The 14,534-nt window shown below is 46.2% G+C and overlaps 1 protein-coding gene across 2 annotated transcripts in view; it reads right to left on the reverse strand.

The window, feature by feature from the left end:
- The window catches only part of JAG2 (jagged canonical Notch ligand 2), a 71,455-nt gene extending 59,780 nt beyond the window's left edge, over window positions 1-11,675 (reverse strand). For both annotated transcript variants that reach the window (XM_040411236.1, XM_040411235.1), the window contains exons 1-2: window positions 11,415-11,675; window positions 10,310-10,636 (exon numbers count right to left, since the gene is read on the reverse strand). In XM_040411236.1, the coding sequence (XP_040267170.1) occupies window positions 10,310-10,636; window positions 11,415-11,579 (492 nt within the window). In that variant the 5' untranslated portion in view covers window positions 11,580-11,675. The remainder of the gene's footprint in view (window positions 1-10,309; window positions 10,637-11,414) is intronic.
- Window positions 11,676-14,534: the final 2,859 nt, after the last annotated feature.

The raw sequence follows: 14,534 nt of genomic DNA on the forward strand, positions 1-14,534 counted from the left end.
CGGTTCGCGGACCCATTCAAGTCAATGGGTCCGTGAAAAAACACGGAGGCACACAAGATTGTCATCCGCGTCCGTGACCCGTGTCCGTTTTTTTCCTATCATTTTCAAGGCAAACTTGACTTAGTTTTTTTTTTCACTTTTCTTGTCTGGTGATCCTCCAAAAATCAAGGAAGACACACGAAAAAAAAAACGGACACAGATCACGGAACAACGGAACCCCGTTTTGCGGACCGTGAAAAAATACTGTCGTGTGCATGAGGCCTTAGGAGGTTTGGAATATCCTTAGTACATAAGATTGGTGGGGGAAGGGTCCACCTGAACTGCAACCAAATCACAAGAAACAATGAGCCACACAGATGGCACAAGTTATCAATGCTTAGGAAGAAGAGACCTCCTATAAAAAAAGTGGTTCAAACATGAGGACAACTCAGGGTACCCCGTTAAAAAAGGGAAGTGGTCACGTTGCTGAAAACCCCCCCATCACCATCATTTCAATGGGCATCGGTGGTCCTACAGAGATAGCTCATACTCCAGGATAATATAGTTGGGGAGCTCTAAGGTCCCTTTGGGCAACTGGAAACTAGTCTATGTTTCCATTCACGTGTGGTCCATTTTCCCTGCAGACCCAATCATTTTAATGAATGTGTTAAGAGGAAAAAATATATAATAATAATAAAAATTTGGACCAAGACAGAACATGCCACCGAAATATCGCCACTGAATTTAATGGGTCAGTGATCTGTCAAGGTTCTGTCCGTTCTACAGATCCAGATGTTGTCCAGTGCAGATCTTTAAGATTTCACAGGCCACACCGTATTTAAAAAAAATAACAAAATAAACTGCCCATTTCCAGAATCTTTATAGCCGTACCAAGTAACACGTGAGAAAATAACCTCCGAGCGCCCGTTCATGCAAAACCACAAAGCAAAACACTAAAAACATTAGAAGAACAAGTTGACATAAGCTTCAATAAGGTCTATTGAACATTAATGAACCTCTTAAAAACACAAATAAAGCAGGTGGAGAAATACTTGACCAACACGAAAACATGGCCACCTGAAGGAAAACATCAGCGTCACCTATCATTAGGGGTAGTTAACCTAAAAACATACAAATCCAGCCAAGGCCAAAGCCAGCTTGAGGACACCAGGAGCCCACCCGTGCTATTCCTTGGTTGCTATTGGCAACTACTCCACTCCCACCCAAAAATAATGTGCTACATTCATCAAAACTGTCTGTGGTTGCTATGAAAAACGACCTTTTTTTGTCCATAGCAACCAATTGGTTTCTACCAAATAAAGTTCTGAAAATTAAGCATTTATTACATTTACGAACACCTTATACAAAATGGCTGCCTCTACAGCTGGCCATCCTGTATTATACTACCCCGGAGGCACCTGGAGGGGGAAGGGAGCTATATGCTAAAAATTAATGTAATGAGCAAGCGCAGAACACAATACACGGTATTATATTTAGCTCATAATCTGGACATCACTTCAATCTTATAAAGCATTTGGTTTTTAGCACCGGCACCTACTCAGTTGCCTAGCAACCTTTCAATCCAATCTTTCAGGAAGTAACCAGAAGGATTTGGCACGCCCTTCTCTTCAGTGTCAATGTGTGACAAGCCTTCAAGGACACAAGCCTACGGCGGATGGAAGAGAGTTAGGCTACTTTCACACTGGCGTTTTGGCTTTCCGTTTGTGAGATCCGTTCAGGGCTCTCACAAGCGCTCCAAGACGGATCAGTTTTGCCCTAATGCATTCTGAATGGAAAAGGATCCGCTCAGAATCCATCAGTTTGCCTCCGTTCCGCTTTGGAGATGGACACCAAAACGCTTTTGGTGTCCGCCTAACGAAACTGAGCCAAACGGATCCGTCCTGGCACACAATGTAAGTCAATGGGGACAGATCCGTTTTCACTGACACAATAGAAAACTGATCCGTCCTCCATTGACTTTCAATGGTGTTCATGACGGATCCGTTTTGGCTATGTTACAGATAATGCAAACGGATCCGTTCTGAACGGATGCAGACAGTTGTATTATCTGAACGGATCAGTCTGTTTATACATACTATAAACAGTTTATAGATACTATAAATGATTAAATTAAAAGGAAATCTATAATAATATCTATTTTCACAATAAATAAGTTCTGTAGTATAAAGGATTTCTTTTTTTTAGTGTTTTATTTTTTTAATACATGACTTTTCTATTTTTATTTGTCTCTTCCAAAGAAATTTACAAAACCGAAAAGGGGCGTCTCCAAAATTCCACCGGTACCCTCAAAAATCAACCCAGCTGTACATGCAGCAAAGGCTGCAATATTATACACATCTGGCTGAACGGCCCGGCTGGCCATATGATGGACATTGGCTGAAGTGGGTAGGCATGGCCGGGCACCTGCAGCTGTCCACACCCAGGTCTGACTGGCATTACCCTTAGGCTTTCTTTATGCATTGTGCCGTGGTAAAAATGAGTTTTTACAGTTTTCTTATTATTTTAGCATTTATTGTAAAGTTTACATAGTTGTTTTTCCAGCATTTTGTCAATTACTATAGAGAATTGAAATGAGGATAAAACATCATGCTGAACTTCATAATTCACTATAAACCAGGGGTCGGCAACCTCCAGCACTGCAGCCTAGATGTTGCTAAACTACAACTCCCAGCATGCACAATTCACTTCTATGGGAGTTTTAAGAACAGCCAAGCATGTTTGCATGCTGGGAGTTGTAGTTTCACCAGAGATAGATTTCTAGAGGTTGCCGATTCCTGCTATAGACTTTGCAGTAACATGTGGATGTATAAAATAAAAACAAAAAATAAATAAAAACACACACCACGACTGTGGAACACCAAAAGGGTTTCCAGAATTTTTTAACTGGTGGCATATCCTCACCATAGACCTTCAATATCTGATCGTCAGGGGGTCAGACAGTGGGCACCAGCACTGATCAGCTGTTACCTTGTAGTGCCACCCATTGTGTAGTGGACGGAGCTGGTTGCTGCCCGCCTGTTCCAATTCAAGTCAATAGGAGAAGCTACTGTAACCCACCCAGTCTACTACGCAATGGATGGAGCGGTGTAATGCCGGCGCCAGAGCTACCGCAGAACGGCTGAGCGAGGATGAGGGTGTCTGAAGCAGCCCATCAGATATTGATTGTCTATGCTGAGGAGAGAAGGGCATTAATATAAAAATTTTGTAAAATCCCTTTTAATATACTGTAGTAAATTTATTGCCCTACCTGCCAGATGGACGAAAATGTGGTAAATCAAATAAAAATACTGGTAATAAAACAAAAACACGTAAAGTATAGGTTTATACAAGTTTATCACATACATAAATACACAATAAAAAAAATAAAAAAATAAGACGCCAGCCTGGCCATGCTATTTTTACTGCAGATACATGCTGAATACAATAATGCCCTCTGAATGAATTGGAATCCTCAATAACGGTTCACAGATGGCGATTTGGAAAAAAATAAAATGACAGATTCCGCTTTCCCAGAGGAGCAAAAGAAAAAAAAAAAAAAAAAAAAAGTATTGATTTTGTATTTGTCATTGATAAAGCGGGGGAGGGACAACCATTGAACTTTGTTTATAAAACTCCTACAAATCTTATCCCAGGTGAAAGTTGAACAGGTGTTTTGTTCCTGCAGCGTCTGTCCACAGGGCATAAGAATTGGTGGCTTCCAGCCTGTTGCTAAGGAACGGCGTGCTCGTCTTAAGCTGCAGATAGAGTATGACGGAGGGTGACACTTAGCCTTGAAATCCTGCTCCGCAGCTATAGAACAGAAATCTGGGGTTTTTTTTGGAAGTTATTACGGGAAAGCCACCACATGACGGATAATACGAGACGTGGGAACCGCTCTCTCTGGATGAAGGTCAAGAGGTCACTATGGTGATCATACTATTAGGTAATAATCTATAGGGGGTGCGGAGGCAGCAGTCATGCCTGGACCCTGGCACTTGAGGGGTGCCAAAGGGCTGTGTGCCACATTAGTTAGATTATAGATTTATTCCCATTCTAAAAAAAGATCTGGCATATGGGCACCAATCAACAGAATGAAGGGACGTACGCGGAGCCAACAGGCGCATCATAGATTTGCAGCAATTAGCGTCAACGCATGCGCAGCTTTGGCCATGCAGAACACTATAGCGACATGTGAACCCAGCCCAATAGCGGAAAGTGGAAACCACTTTCCAAAAGAATCTTTAATACACCATAACCTTGTGACCACTAGCACTGGAATTTCCAAGCCCCCTCATTTCTTAGGGTCTCCCATGACGCTCTGGTGGCATTCACATGATTTACCCACAAGACCGCAACCCTGGACGCACCCTCTCGTGCACACGCTCTGAAAATATTCAGCGCATAGAAAAGTTGTATCTGCGCATGCGTTGAATGCTTTCAGTGCAAGCGCAGAAGAGGTTGCGTCCAGGCTATTCGTCTCATACACAAGGCATGTGACCACTGCAGGGTGGACATTGAGCTAGGGTGCTCTGGTATCAAATGAGGGGCCTCGAGTTCTCCTATGCCAGCGGTCACAAGGTTTTGGAGGTTCCTTTAGAAAGTAGCCAACCCAGTGAATTACGAACAAGCATATGGCACAGAGGTTACGTACACAGATCAGGTACGTTCACACATGGTTGATACCCCGTCACTGATTTTCGCACGCAGCGTTGTATAGTACCAGTAAAGCGCATGGGATTTTAAGAAGAAATCCACAGCGTTAGACCTGCGGTGCAGATCTTCACCCTTTGCAAAGGAAAAGGTGAAATCCACAGGGATTTCCATGCCGAAAACAGAAGGAAAACTGGTACAACAAAAGTGGAGATAGACTGCTGTCTGTTTCCAAGGGCAACCAGCAAAATTTTTGGAAGACGATGCGTATATGAACTGAAAGGACAACCCAACAAGAGTTTTCCAATATTTTTTATTTTTTTTAACTGATCACCTATCCTCTGGTGCGGGTCAGACACACGGGCCCCACGTCGATCAGCTGTTTGAGAAGGCAGTGGTGTTCCGGTGAGCGCCACAGCCTTCTCTCTGCTTTTCCTAGGCCAGTGACGTCACGTTCATCGGTCACGTGGCCTAGGGGCAGCTTAGCCCCATTTAAGTGAATGGGGCTAAGGCCTCATGCACACGACTGCCGTTTTTTCGCGGAACGGTCAAGAATAGGACAAGAATAGGACAAGGACATGCTATTTTTTGCAGGGCCACGGAACGGTGCAACGGATGTGGACAGCACACCGACTGCTGTCCGCATCTTTTGCGGCCCCATTGAAGTGAATGGGTCCGCATCCAAACCGCCAAAACTGCGGCTCGGATGCAGACCCGAACTACGGTCGTGTGTATGAGACCTAAGACTGCGATACCAAGCACAGCCACTATACAAGCGTTGTGCTTGGTGAGCAGGGAGAAGGCCGCAGTGCTCAGAGGAGTGCTGCTGCCTCCTCAAACAGCTGATCAGCGGGGGTCCTTGGTGTCAGACCCCAACCGACCAGACACTGATGACCTATCCAGAGGAATAGGTAATCAGTAAACAAAAAGTAAATAAAAATAATCTTGGAAAACCCTTTTAAGAGTTAGGCCTCATGCACACGACCGTATGTATTTTGCGGTCTGCAAAAAATGGATCCGCAAAAAATACGGATGACGTGGATTAACGGCCATTTTTTTTGCGGACCCATTGAAATGAATTCTCGGAACGTACACGGTGCAAAAAAAAAAAAAGACGTAATAGACACGCAAAGAAAAGTATCTTCGTGTGCATGAGCCCTTATTCAAACTTATGTGAATCCAAAATCTAAAATTTGCGAACTTTGTCAGGGTTTATTCTAATTGTCACCCACACAACAAGGACTAGAACTCCGCTATAAGTCACCGAGAAGAGGAGCCAACAAAGTAAACAATAGTGATCCTACCACTGCCGCTCAGAGCTACCTCCCGGGCTATATACATAATTATATGGTACATAATACCAGTATAGAATTCTAGGTGCGATGCTACAACATAACAAGTCAATTGAGCCGACAAGATCATAGATGGAGAAGCTACTGAGCCACAGGCTAACCATTACTGACCCATAATCACCCCGTGTATTGTTTTTGTAGGTCAAACCTATGTACTTCATGAGGTCTACAAGACGTGCCCATGAAGTGCATATACCGCTGTGACTAGCATGCCGAAAACCTGCAGCATTTTAAATGAGCGGAAATTGACATGCAATGCAGATTTGAAATCAGAGAGGTCTTGGAAGGCCATTTGTCATTCACAGCTGCATTCCCAATTCTGCTAGTCTCCAAATTAAAATTTTCAAGCATCCCCTGCCGGCTCGCTGTGGGAAGCATAGTCTTTATACCAGATACAGGGGACTAAGTCAACCAAAAATCGCTGTGCTGCAGCCTCACAACATAATGACAGTAAAATCTGGTCGCAACGCGATATGCAAGTTGCAGTGCTGTATGTTTCTGCAAATCTGGATCAATTTGCACCGCAACCCCAATTTATGTTCACTATGTTGGGAGGCTGCACCACCACAGTGATCTCTGGTCACGGCCATAGTCACCATGCGGGCCCAGATTAAACCAAAATGTTAGTAGACATCACTCGATACTGGACCGTTATAGTGCCAGATCCAATGTATGACCGATGATGCTGGTACACCACACCTGTCGTGGCGCCCCCCCCCCCCCCCCCCGTGTTCTGATGGGACCAATAGCACTGAATGCATCGATAGCCTTTCCAAATCTGTGACAGAGGCTCCAATGCAGATGTGAACCAAGCATTATACACTTTAGATATCGGTCGGCTGAGGATGCACGTTTTCTCAATAGTGTGAGGGGAGCGAGCAGCTGGCAGACACCTTTGCTTAATATAAGGATCAGGCATATTGAAATCCAACATGCCCAACTCTTCTTTCCTTAGACATCTGCCACTAAGGGAATGATGGGACGCCCCTATACACATTCAAGCGTCGTACAGTACCCCCCCCCCCCCCCCCCCTAACACCAGGGGGTTCAGACAAAATTCATCCGGTTGTAATGCAGCCCCTGGCAGCTGACATCACATCCAGTCCTCCCCACTGCTGGCCAGTCTGCACACGTTTACCATGAAGTCATTAATACATCACCCTTCCCGGAATCTTTTAAAATTTTCCAAAATACAGATGACTCTCGAGCTGTTGTAATCCCAGGGCACGCTGGGACTTGTGGTTCCCCAATAGCTGCAGGGCCCCCCCCCCCCCCCCCCCCCCCAAGTCATGTTTCAGTCTATCATGGCATATCTCCAAGAGGCAAAAGTACACAGAAGGAAAAAAGAAAGAAAAGTGATAAGCAGCTGCCAAGCAAACGCAAAGCCTTAAAAGAGAGCTTTGTTATTTCTGACAACCATTATGGACCCCTTACAGCTTCCATGAAGGTTGTCGCTCTGCTTCACAGGTCCTCTGAACTGCCTGACCATGCAGACTGCCTAGAAAAGGGATCAGCAACCTCTGGCACTCCAGCTGTACGGAAACTACAACTCCCAGAATGCTCCAGTCACTTCTACGGGAACTAGATGAACTGCCAAGTAGGTTTGCATGCTGGGAGTTGTAGTTTCACAGCCGCTGGAGTGCCGAAGGCTGCTGATCCCTGGGCTAGAAGCTAGATCTATACACACACGCAGCAGTAATATCACCTTATAGGGAGGGTTGTATGAAATGATAAAAATGGGTCTGCCGTTTCCAGAAACAGTGCCACCTTTGACAACAGGCAGCGACTGGTATTGCAGCCTCTCCTCGTTCATTTGAATGCCGCGCTACCAGCCAGGATCTGCTTTTTTCCCCAGCCCCACTCTTGCCACACGCAGCGTCTGGTATTACAATTGAATGGGAAGTGACCTGCAATACCAGTCACAGCCTATATGTAAAAGTGGCGCTGTTTTGGGGAAAATGTACATCCTTTCTTTCTAATCACATAGAACCCCTTTAAACTGGTAAATGATACAAACACACACGACAAAATATTAATTCTCTAAAATGTCTACACCGCAATCGAGATGCATGCACGTACGTGGCGTTGTGGGAAACGCAGACAATTTATCAACACTTGAGGGATACAGATAGAGCAGTGGATTTTTGTAAAGGGGGTGTGGAGACCGTATGTGACTGGCAGCGGAGCGCACCTGTCTCTGTCAAAGAGGAAGGGGTGAGTGTATGTGAAGGGGGGGGGGGGGGGGGGGGGGCGAGCATGACCGATACTGGAAAAGGGGGGTCAGTTATACGAGCCACTGGTGAAAACCGTGTGTTTAATGCACTTTAATCTCGCGCAGAGTCAGTACTACTGATACGCCCCACACTCACACTCGGATTGGGTTTCTAACAGCTAGAGCCCCGTCATCTCCATGTGCAATAACGGGACGATGACCGCGTGGAATGGCATTCTGTGGCCGTATGCGCCGCTCTGACCTCGCCCAATAAATACAGTAAAAAAATAAAAATAATAATATACAAGCGAATTTTAGCCAATTGTGAATTTACATTATTCCTTTTTTTTGGCCTCAGAGAGAAATCAACTCAATTCACCTAATCTAAAAAAGAAAAAAGAAATAAAAAATAAATATAAATAAGTCATAAAAAGTAAATAAAAATGTACTATAAAATAAAACTAATAAAAATAAACACAAACACGACATCCAATATCCACTATTACAAAGCAGTATTCCTTGAGGAATTTGCAGTATTGCAGGATGCAGGCTGCCGGCCTGGAATGTCAACTACTCGGTGCAGACGCAGGACTGTTTAATATTAAGCCGCAGTCCGCGTTTAACCGTACGCGTCATGTGCTCGTGTCGCAAAACCTCCCATCCTCCCTTCATTTCTTTTTTTTTTTCTTTCAGAGCCTCATGTTGGATCCCAGCCAACTGCGCAACACACCCCCAAGGTGACAATGCATTCCCCGGAGGAGTCTCCAGCCCCGAGCCAGCCTCTCTCCAGGCAGCGTGCTCTCCGTCTGTCTGTAATATCAGCTTTAACATTTGCCAGGTAAACACATTTGTCCCATTGTACAGTCAGCCTCACCCCGTGTCACTCCCTGCGCACCCGCCACAACCTACAGTGTGTAATATATATATATATATATACACACACACACACACACACACACACACACACACACATACAAAATATGCAATATTAAAACCAAAGCCTGAGGTTCATCTACACAGATACGCAGCAAGAGGACTGTATATGCAGAAGTAGTACATCCGAGCTCGACGGATGTAGCAGAGCCGAGTTTGCATATGATACAGTAAAGGCCGACCCATGACACATTTTTCATTTCCATCTTATACTAGGGCACACCGGCCATGTCTTTTAAGAACCACTTTTCAATGCCATTTTGGACGGTCCTCTCAAACGGATATCACTGCTGCTTGCGGTTGTACATCAGACTTGGACACGCTATCCCACACAGGGCAACCTAAAGCGCAGCTCTGCTACATCCGTCTATACACAAGCAACATTTAGGAATACAGCGTCACAAACGCAAATGAAGATAATACAAGAGCGGGTCCTATACGACAAGGAGCCACCACACGTCTGCAAAAAGAAAAATAATAATAATAATAAATAATAATTATATATGCAATTCTGTCCCGGCTCCTGCACCAAGGAGCCTGACGCTGTCCTATCGTGCTCTGCTAGTAGTAACCTTGACTAACAAGGCACGCTGACTGCTGCGCCCTGTGCAAATCCATATAATCTGCAAACCGGTGTTACAACAAGACACCCAGGTGGCTTCGGTATCCATGCAAACTCAGGTGAATTGCATGCAACACCTTCCTTCCAAGTGCAAATCAGAGCCACCAGCGCCTGCCAACAAAAAGGAGGCAAAGGGATTAGATTTTTGCACCAGGGAGGGCACAATACGAGCCAGCGGCACTCCCATATATGAATGGTATAGGCCTAGAAGACAGGAAGGGGGGAATTAATGGATAACCGGGGCTCGATGCAAATTTTTCAGCATTACCTAGGAACGTGGCAATAACTGGCGCCTGCCCTTGTGTGGCGGTAAGGCATAACATATGGCGCCAATCACGTTAAAAAAACAAAACCTTCCATAAAGCACCGGAAAAAAAAAGAAAGAAAATCATCACCAGAGACCACAAGGGTCCACAGGACACCAGCGCCACCATCAGAGGGGATGCAACGGTTATACTGCCCTCTATGGAGAGAATGACAGCATGGCGCCTAGGAATACAACACCGCCAAACCTCAAAAATAGTAAAAAAATAAATAAATAAATAATAGGACGTTACGTACCGGCCATGCAAACTGGAAAGGGATAACAATCCGGCCGCTCTCTCCGGCGGCGATTTTAGCCAGTAGACTCAATCTGTTGTTCATATATATAGTATTTCCACCAAGCACCGAAGTATGTCCGGAGCCGTAGTTGCACGGCCCAGTGGGGGTGATCTTGGCCTGAAACTCCTTGAGGCACACTCGGAGATAGGTGTCACACTCATCCTTGCCGCAGTCCTGGTTCTGGGAGCTCTTCACGTCGTCGCAGCATTCCCCGTTCAATAATTCTCCGTTGACATTCTTCAGAGAGTTCAGCTGCAGCTCGAAATAACCCGTGGACTGGGAAGCCTAAATATAACACATCAAACGGAGGGAGACATCATTATGGTGCCCTGGTGGGAGCTGCAGGGGGGGGGGGGGGGGGGGGAAGAAGACGTTTGGGGGGGGGGGGGGTAACGTGTTCCATGTTGCCCCCATGGAGCAGAACAAATGCAGATTAATTGCTGCCGGTCATAAAACGTATTGATTGCCTGTGGGTAATGCAAGCAGAGGATCGCAGCGCGCCCACATCGATCCGCACGAGGAATCACTTACAGCAGGAGAGGGGGGAATGGAGCGCGTAAAAGCCGCCAGCAGGTCCCCCCCCCCCATGACTGCATGCATGCGGCAAGAGACTACGGACTACTATTTCATCATTTATCGCATGCATCCGATTTCAAACTTTACACAATGCACGCCATATATACTGTATACCGCCATCCCCCGATCTAGGCCGGTGGTAATAGGATTTAATCCCAGGTTTCTATAGGGAAGACATATATTTACACCACAGCAAATTATAGTCCCGGATTATAATATATGCCCTACAGCCCTTATTTAAAGGGGTTTTCCATAGTGTACTCCGATCACAGCCAAAGCTACAAGCAGAGATAGCAAGTGCAAAAAAATATAAAAATAAAAATAAAAAGGAGAAAAATCTAAGTAATTGGGGTGCTGGAGGGGATGAGTTTAGGAATGATGGGCAGTGCAGGGGTGCCATGCAGGGTTAGGGGGTCGTGCACCATGTGGGTGACAGGGGAGCATACCATTATCCAGAGAAAAGGGGGGGACTTGGTGACCACCTTACCTGAACCCATAAAGTTAGCAGGATGAAGCCCACCGCTGTCAGGTGCTGGCGGCTGCCGCTCCCCGCTCTCTCCAGCATGGCCAGCGAGCTCAGAGCTGCCGCAAGGACTGACAGGAGGGTAGACGACGAGGCAGCGGCAGGCGGGCAGCCATGGAGTGAAGGCATCAGGCGGCTAGCAGCGCAGAGACATGGGCTGGATGTCAGCAGCTCCACAGCTAACTCCTCACATCGCTCTCCCCTGCTCTCCCAGTCCCGGCTACCCCACAGTGAGCCGACTGACTGACAGCCGCCCTAACCACTAGCGACGGCGCTGCGTCATACATATTCATGAGGGGGCGGCGCGCGGTGGGCGGGGCCGGGCTGCAGGTGGTGCTGCTGCTGGTGGCAGCGGATGGGCTTCCAGAGCCGCGATTGTTATGGAGACGTATATACAGAACATGAGGGGAAGGGGGGATTAGGAAGCTCAATGCTCCGAAATATTCGATGTCGTCCCCCCCCCCCCTCACAGAGGAGTGAATAGTTCCGCCTGGTTTGATCGATTTGCTATATTGGGATTCTTCGCCCTATAAGACGCACATAGGTTTTAGAGGAGAACGATAAGAAAAAAATGTTTTCCATTACTCCTCAGGTTAGACCAGCAATCAGACCCCCAATGTTAATCAGACCTCAGATCAGACCCCCAGTGTCTCAGATGAACCCCCCAACCTTCAGCCATCCATCAGCCCTAATGTCAGCCATCAGCCCTCATGTCAGCCATCCATCAGCCCTCATGTCAGCCATCCATCAGCCCTCATGTCAGCCATCAGCCCTCATGTCAGCCATCCATCAGCCCTCATGTCAGCCATCAGCCCTCATGTCAGCCATCCATCAGCCCTCATGTCAGCCATCAGCCCTCATGTCAGCCCCCAGCCCTCATGTCAGCCATCCAACAGCCCTAATGTCAGCCATCCATCAGCCCTAATGTCAGCCATCAGCCCTCATGTCAGCCATCCATCAGCCCTCATGTCAGCCATCAGCCCTCATGTCAGCCATCCATCAGCCCTAATGTCAGCCATCAGCCCTCATGTCAGCCATCCATCAGCCCTCATGTCAGCCATCAGCCCTCATGTCAGCCATCCATCAGCCCTCATGTCAGCCATCCATCAGCCCTCATGTCAGCCATCCATCAGCCCTCATGTCAGCCATCCATCAGCCCTCATGTCAGCCATCCATCAGCCCTCATGTCAGCCATCCATCAATCAGCCCTCATGTCAGCCATCAGCCCTCATGTCAGCCATCAGCCCTCATGTCAGCCATCAGCCCTCATGTCAGCCATCAGCCCTCATGTCAGCCATCCATCAGCCCTCATGTCAGCCATCAGCCCTCATGTCAGCCATCCATCAGCCCTCATGTCAGCCATCAGCCCTCATGTCAGCCATCCATCAGCCCTCATGTCAGCCATCCATCAGCCCTCATGTCAGCCATCCATCAATCAGCCCTCATGTCAGCCATCAGCCCTCATGTCAGCTATCAGCCCTCATGTCAGCTATCAGCCCTCATGTCAGCCATCAGCCCTCATGTCAGCTATCAGCCCTCATGTCAGCCATCAGCCCTCATGTCAGCCATCAGCCCTCATGTCAGCCATCAGCCCTCATGTCAGCCATCCATCAGCCCTCATGTCAGCCATCCATCAGCCCTCATGTCAGCCCCCAGCCATAAGGGCAAATAAAATAAATAAATAAAAAACACTTGCCTCTCCTGCTCCTGGATGCCACCGCTCCTCACCATCGCAATCCGCTTCCTCCTGCTGTCGGCTGTGCTCTGTGAACCGGCGCGCACAGCGTGAGGTCACAGAGCGCCTCACACTGTGCGCAGCCCTGCACAGCCGACAGCCAAGGACCAGGAAGCGGTGAGTACAGAGTACAGAGCCTTCACCGCTTCCCGGTCCTCCGGTACTAATGAGCGCTTCCCTAATGGAAGCGCTTCATTAGTATGCGCCAAATAAGACGCAGGGGCATTTTCCCCCCACTTGCGATATTTACTTTGGCGAATTTAGAAAACATAAAATGCAGAAATGTAAACCTACTGAATGGACAGGCAGTTTTACCACTTGGTTAAACTAAAGAAATTTGACTGTTGCACCATATTTATTTGGCAGAATTTAGAAAAAAGAAAGTGTACCGTATATTTATATATATATAAAGAAAATTATATAAAAATTTACATTCTAAAGTAAGTGCATAATATATATATATATATATATATATGTATATATAAAAAAATTATATAAAAATAATTATAATATATAAAAATAAGCGCATAGTATATATAAAAAAGTATATAAAAAGCATATTATATATAAATGTATATAAAAAAAAGCATATTATATATTAAAAAAATTATATAAAAAAATAAGCGCATATTATTATTATTATTTATTATTAAAGCGCCATTCATTTCATAGCGCTGTACATATGGTAAGGGGTGCACCTACATAATACAGACAATTGCACTAAGCATGAACAAGACGAGTTACAGACTGGTACAGAAGGAGAGCGGGCCCTGCCCGTGAGGGCTTACAGCACTTAAACCAGAGCAGTGCTCCAAATGGTGGTAAAAAAGGGATGTGTTTATTCACCCATAAGTGACGCGACGTTTCGGCTCCAACATGAACCTTTCTCAAGCCTTTCTCTTTCTTAGCTTGAGAAAGGCTTCATGTTGGAGCCGAAATGTCGCGTCACTTATGGGTGAATAAACACACCACCATTTGGAGCGCTGCTCTGCTTTTTAGTTTTATATTCCGGGTAAGCTTTTCCCCTTGGAGCTAGCGCCCATCTTCAAATACAGGTTGGTGCTGCCATTTCTTTATTTTATATATATATATATCATTTAGCGCATATTATTCACCGTTCAAGACCCAAGGAGAGAAATATGCCATGTTTATGAAGTGCCATGGGATGAAACAGAATTCGGACCCTCCTCAATGACATTACCTATTTTGCTGCCTCAAAATTCCACGCGTCAGCAAATCATAGCGGTAGACCATTACCAGCCCACAGGTTATACGCCAGCCTCGGGGCGGTGCATTGGGGCCATTTTTGCATAAAAAGTGCATGAAAATAGAATCTCTCTCTTCCCGGC

Source organism: Bufo bufo, chromosome 11 (genome assembly GCF_905171765.1).
Source record: "Bufo bufo chromosome 11, aBufBuf1.1, whole genome shotgun sequence".
NCBI lineage: Eukaryota > Metazoa > Chordata > Amphibia > Anura > Bufonidae > Bufo > Bufo bufo.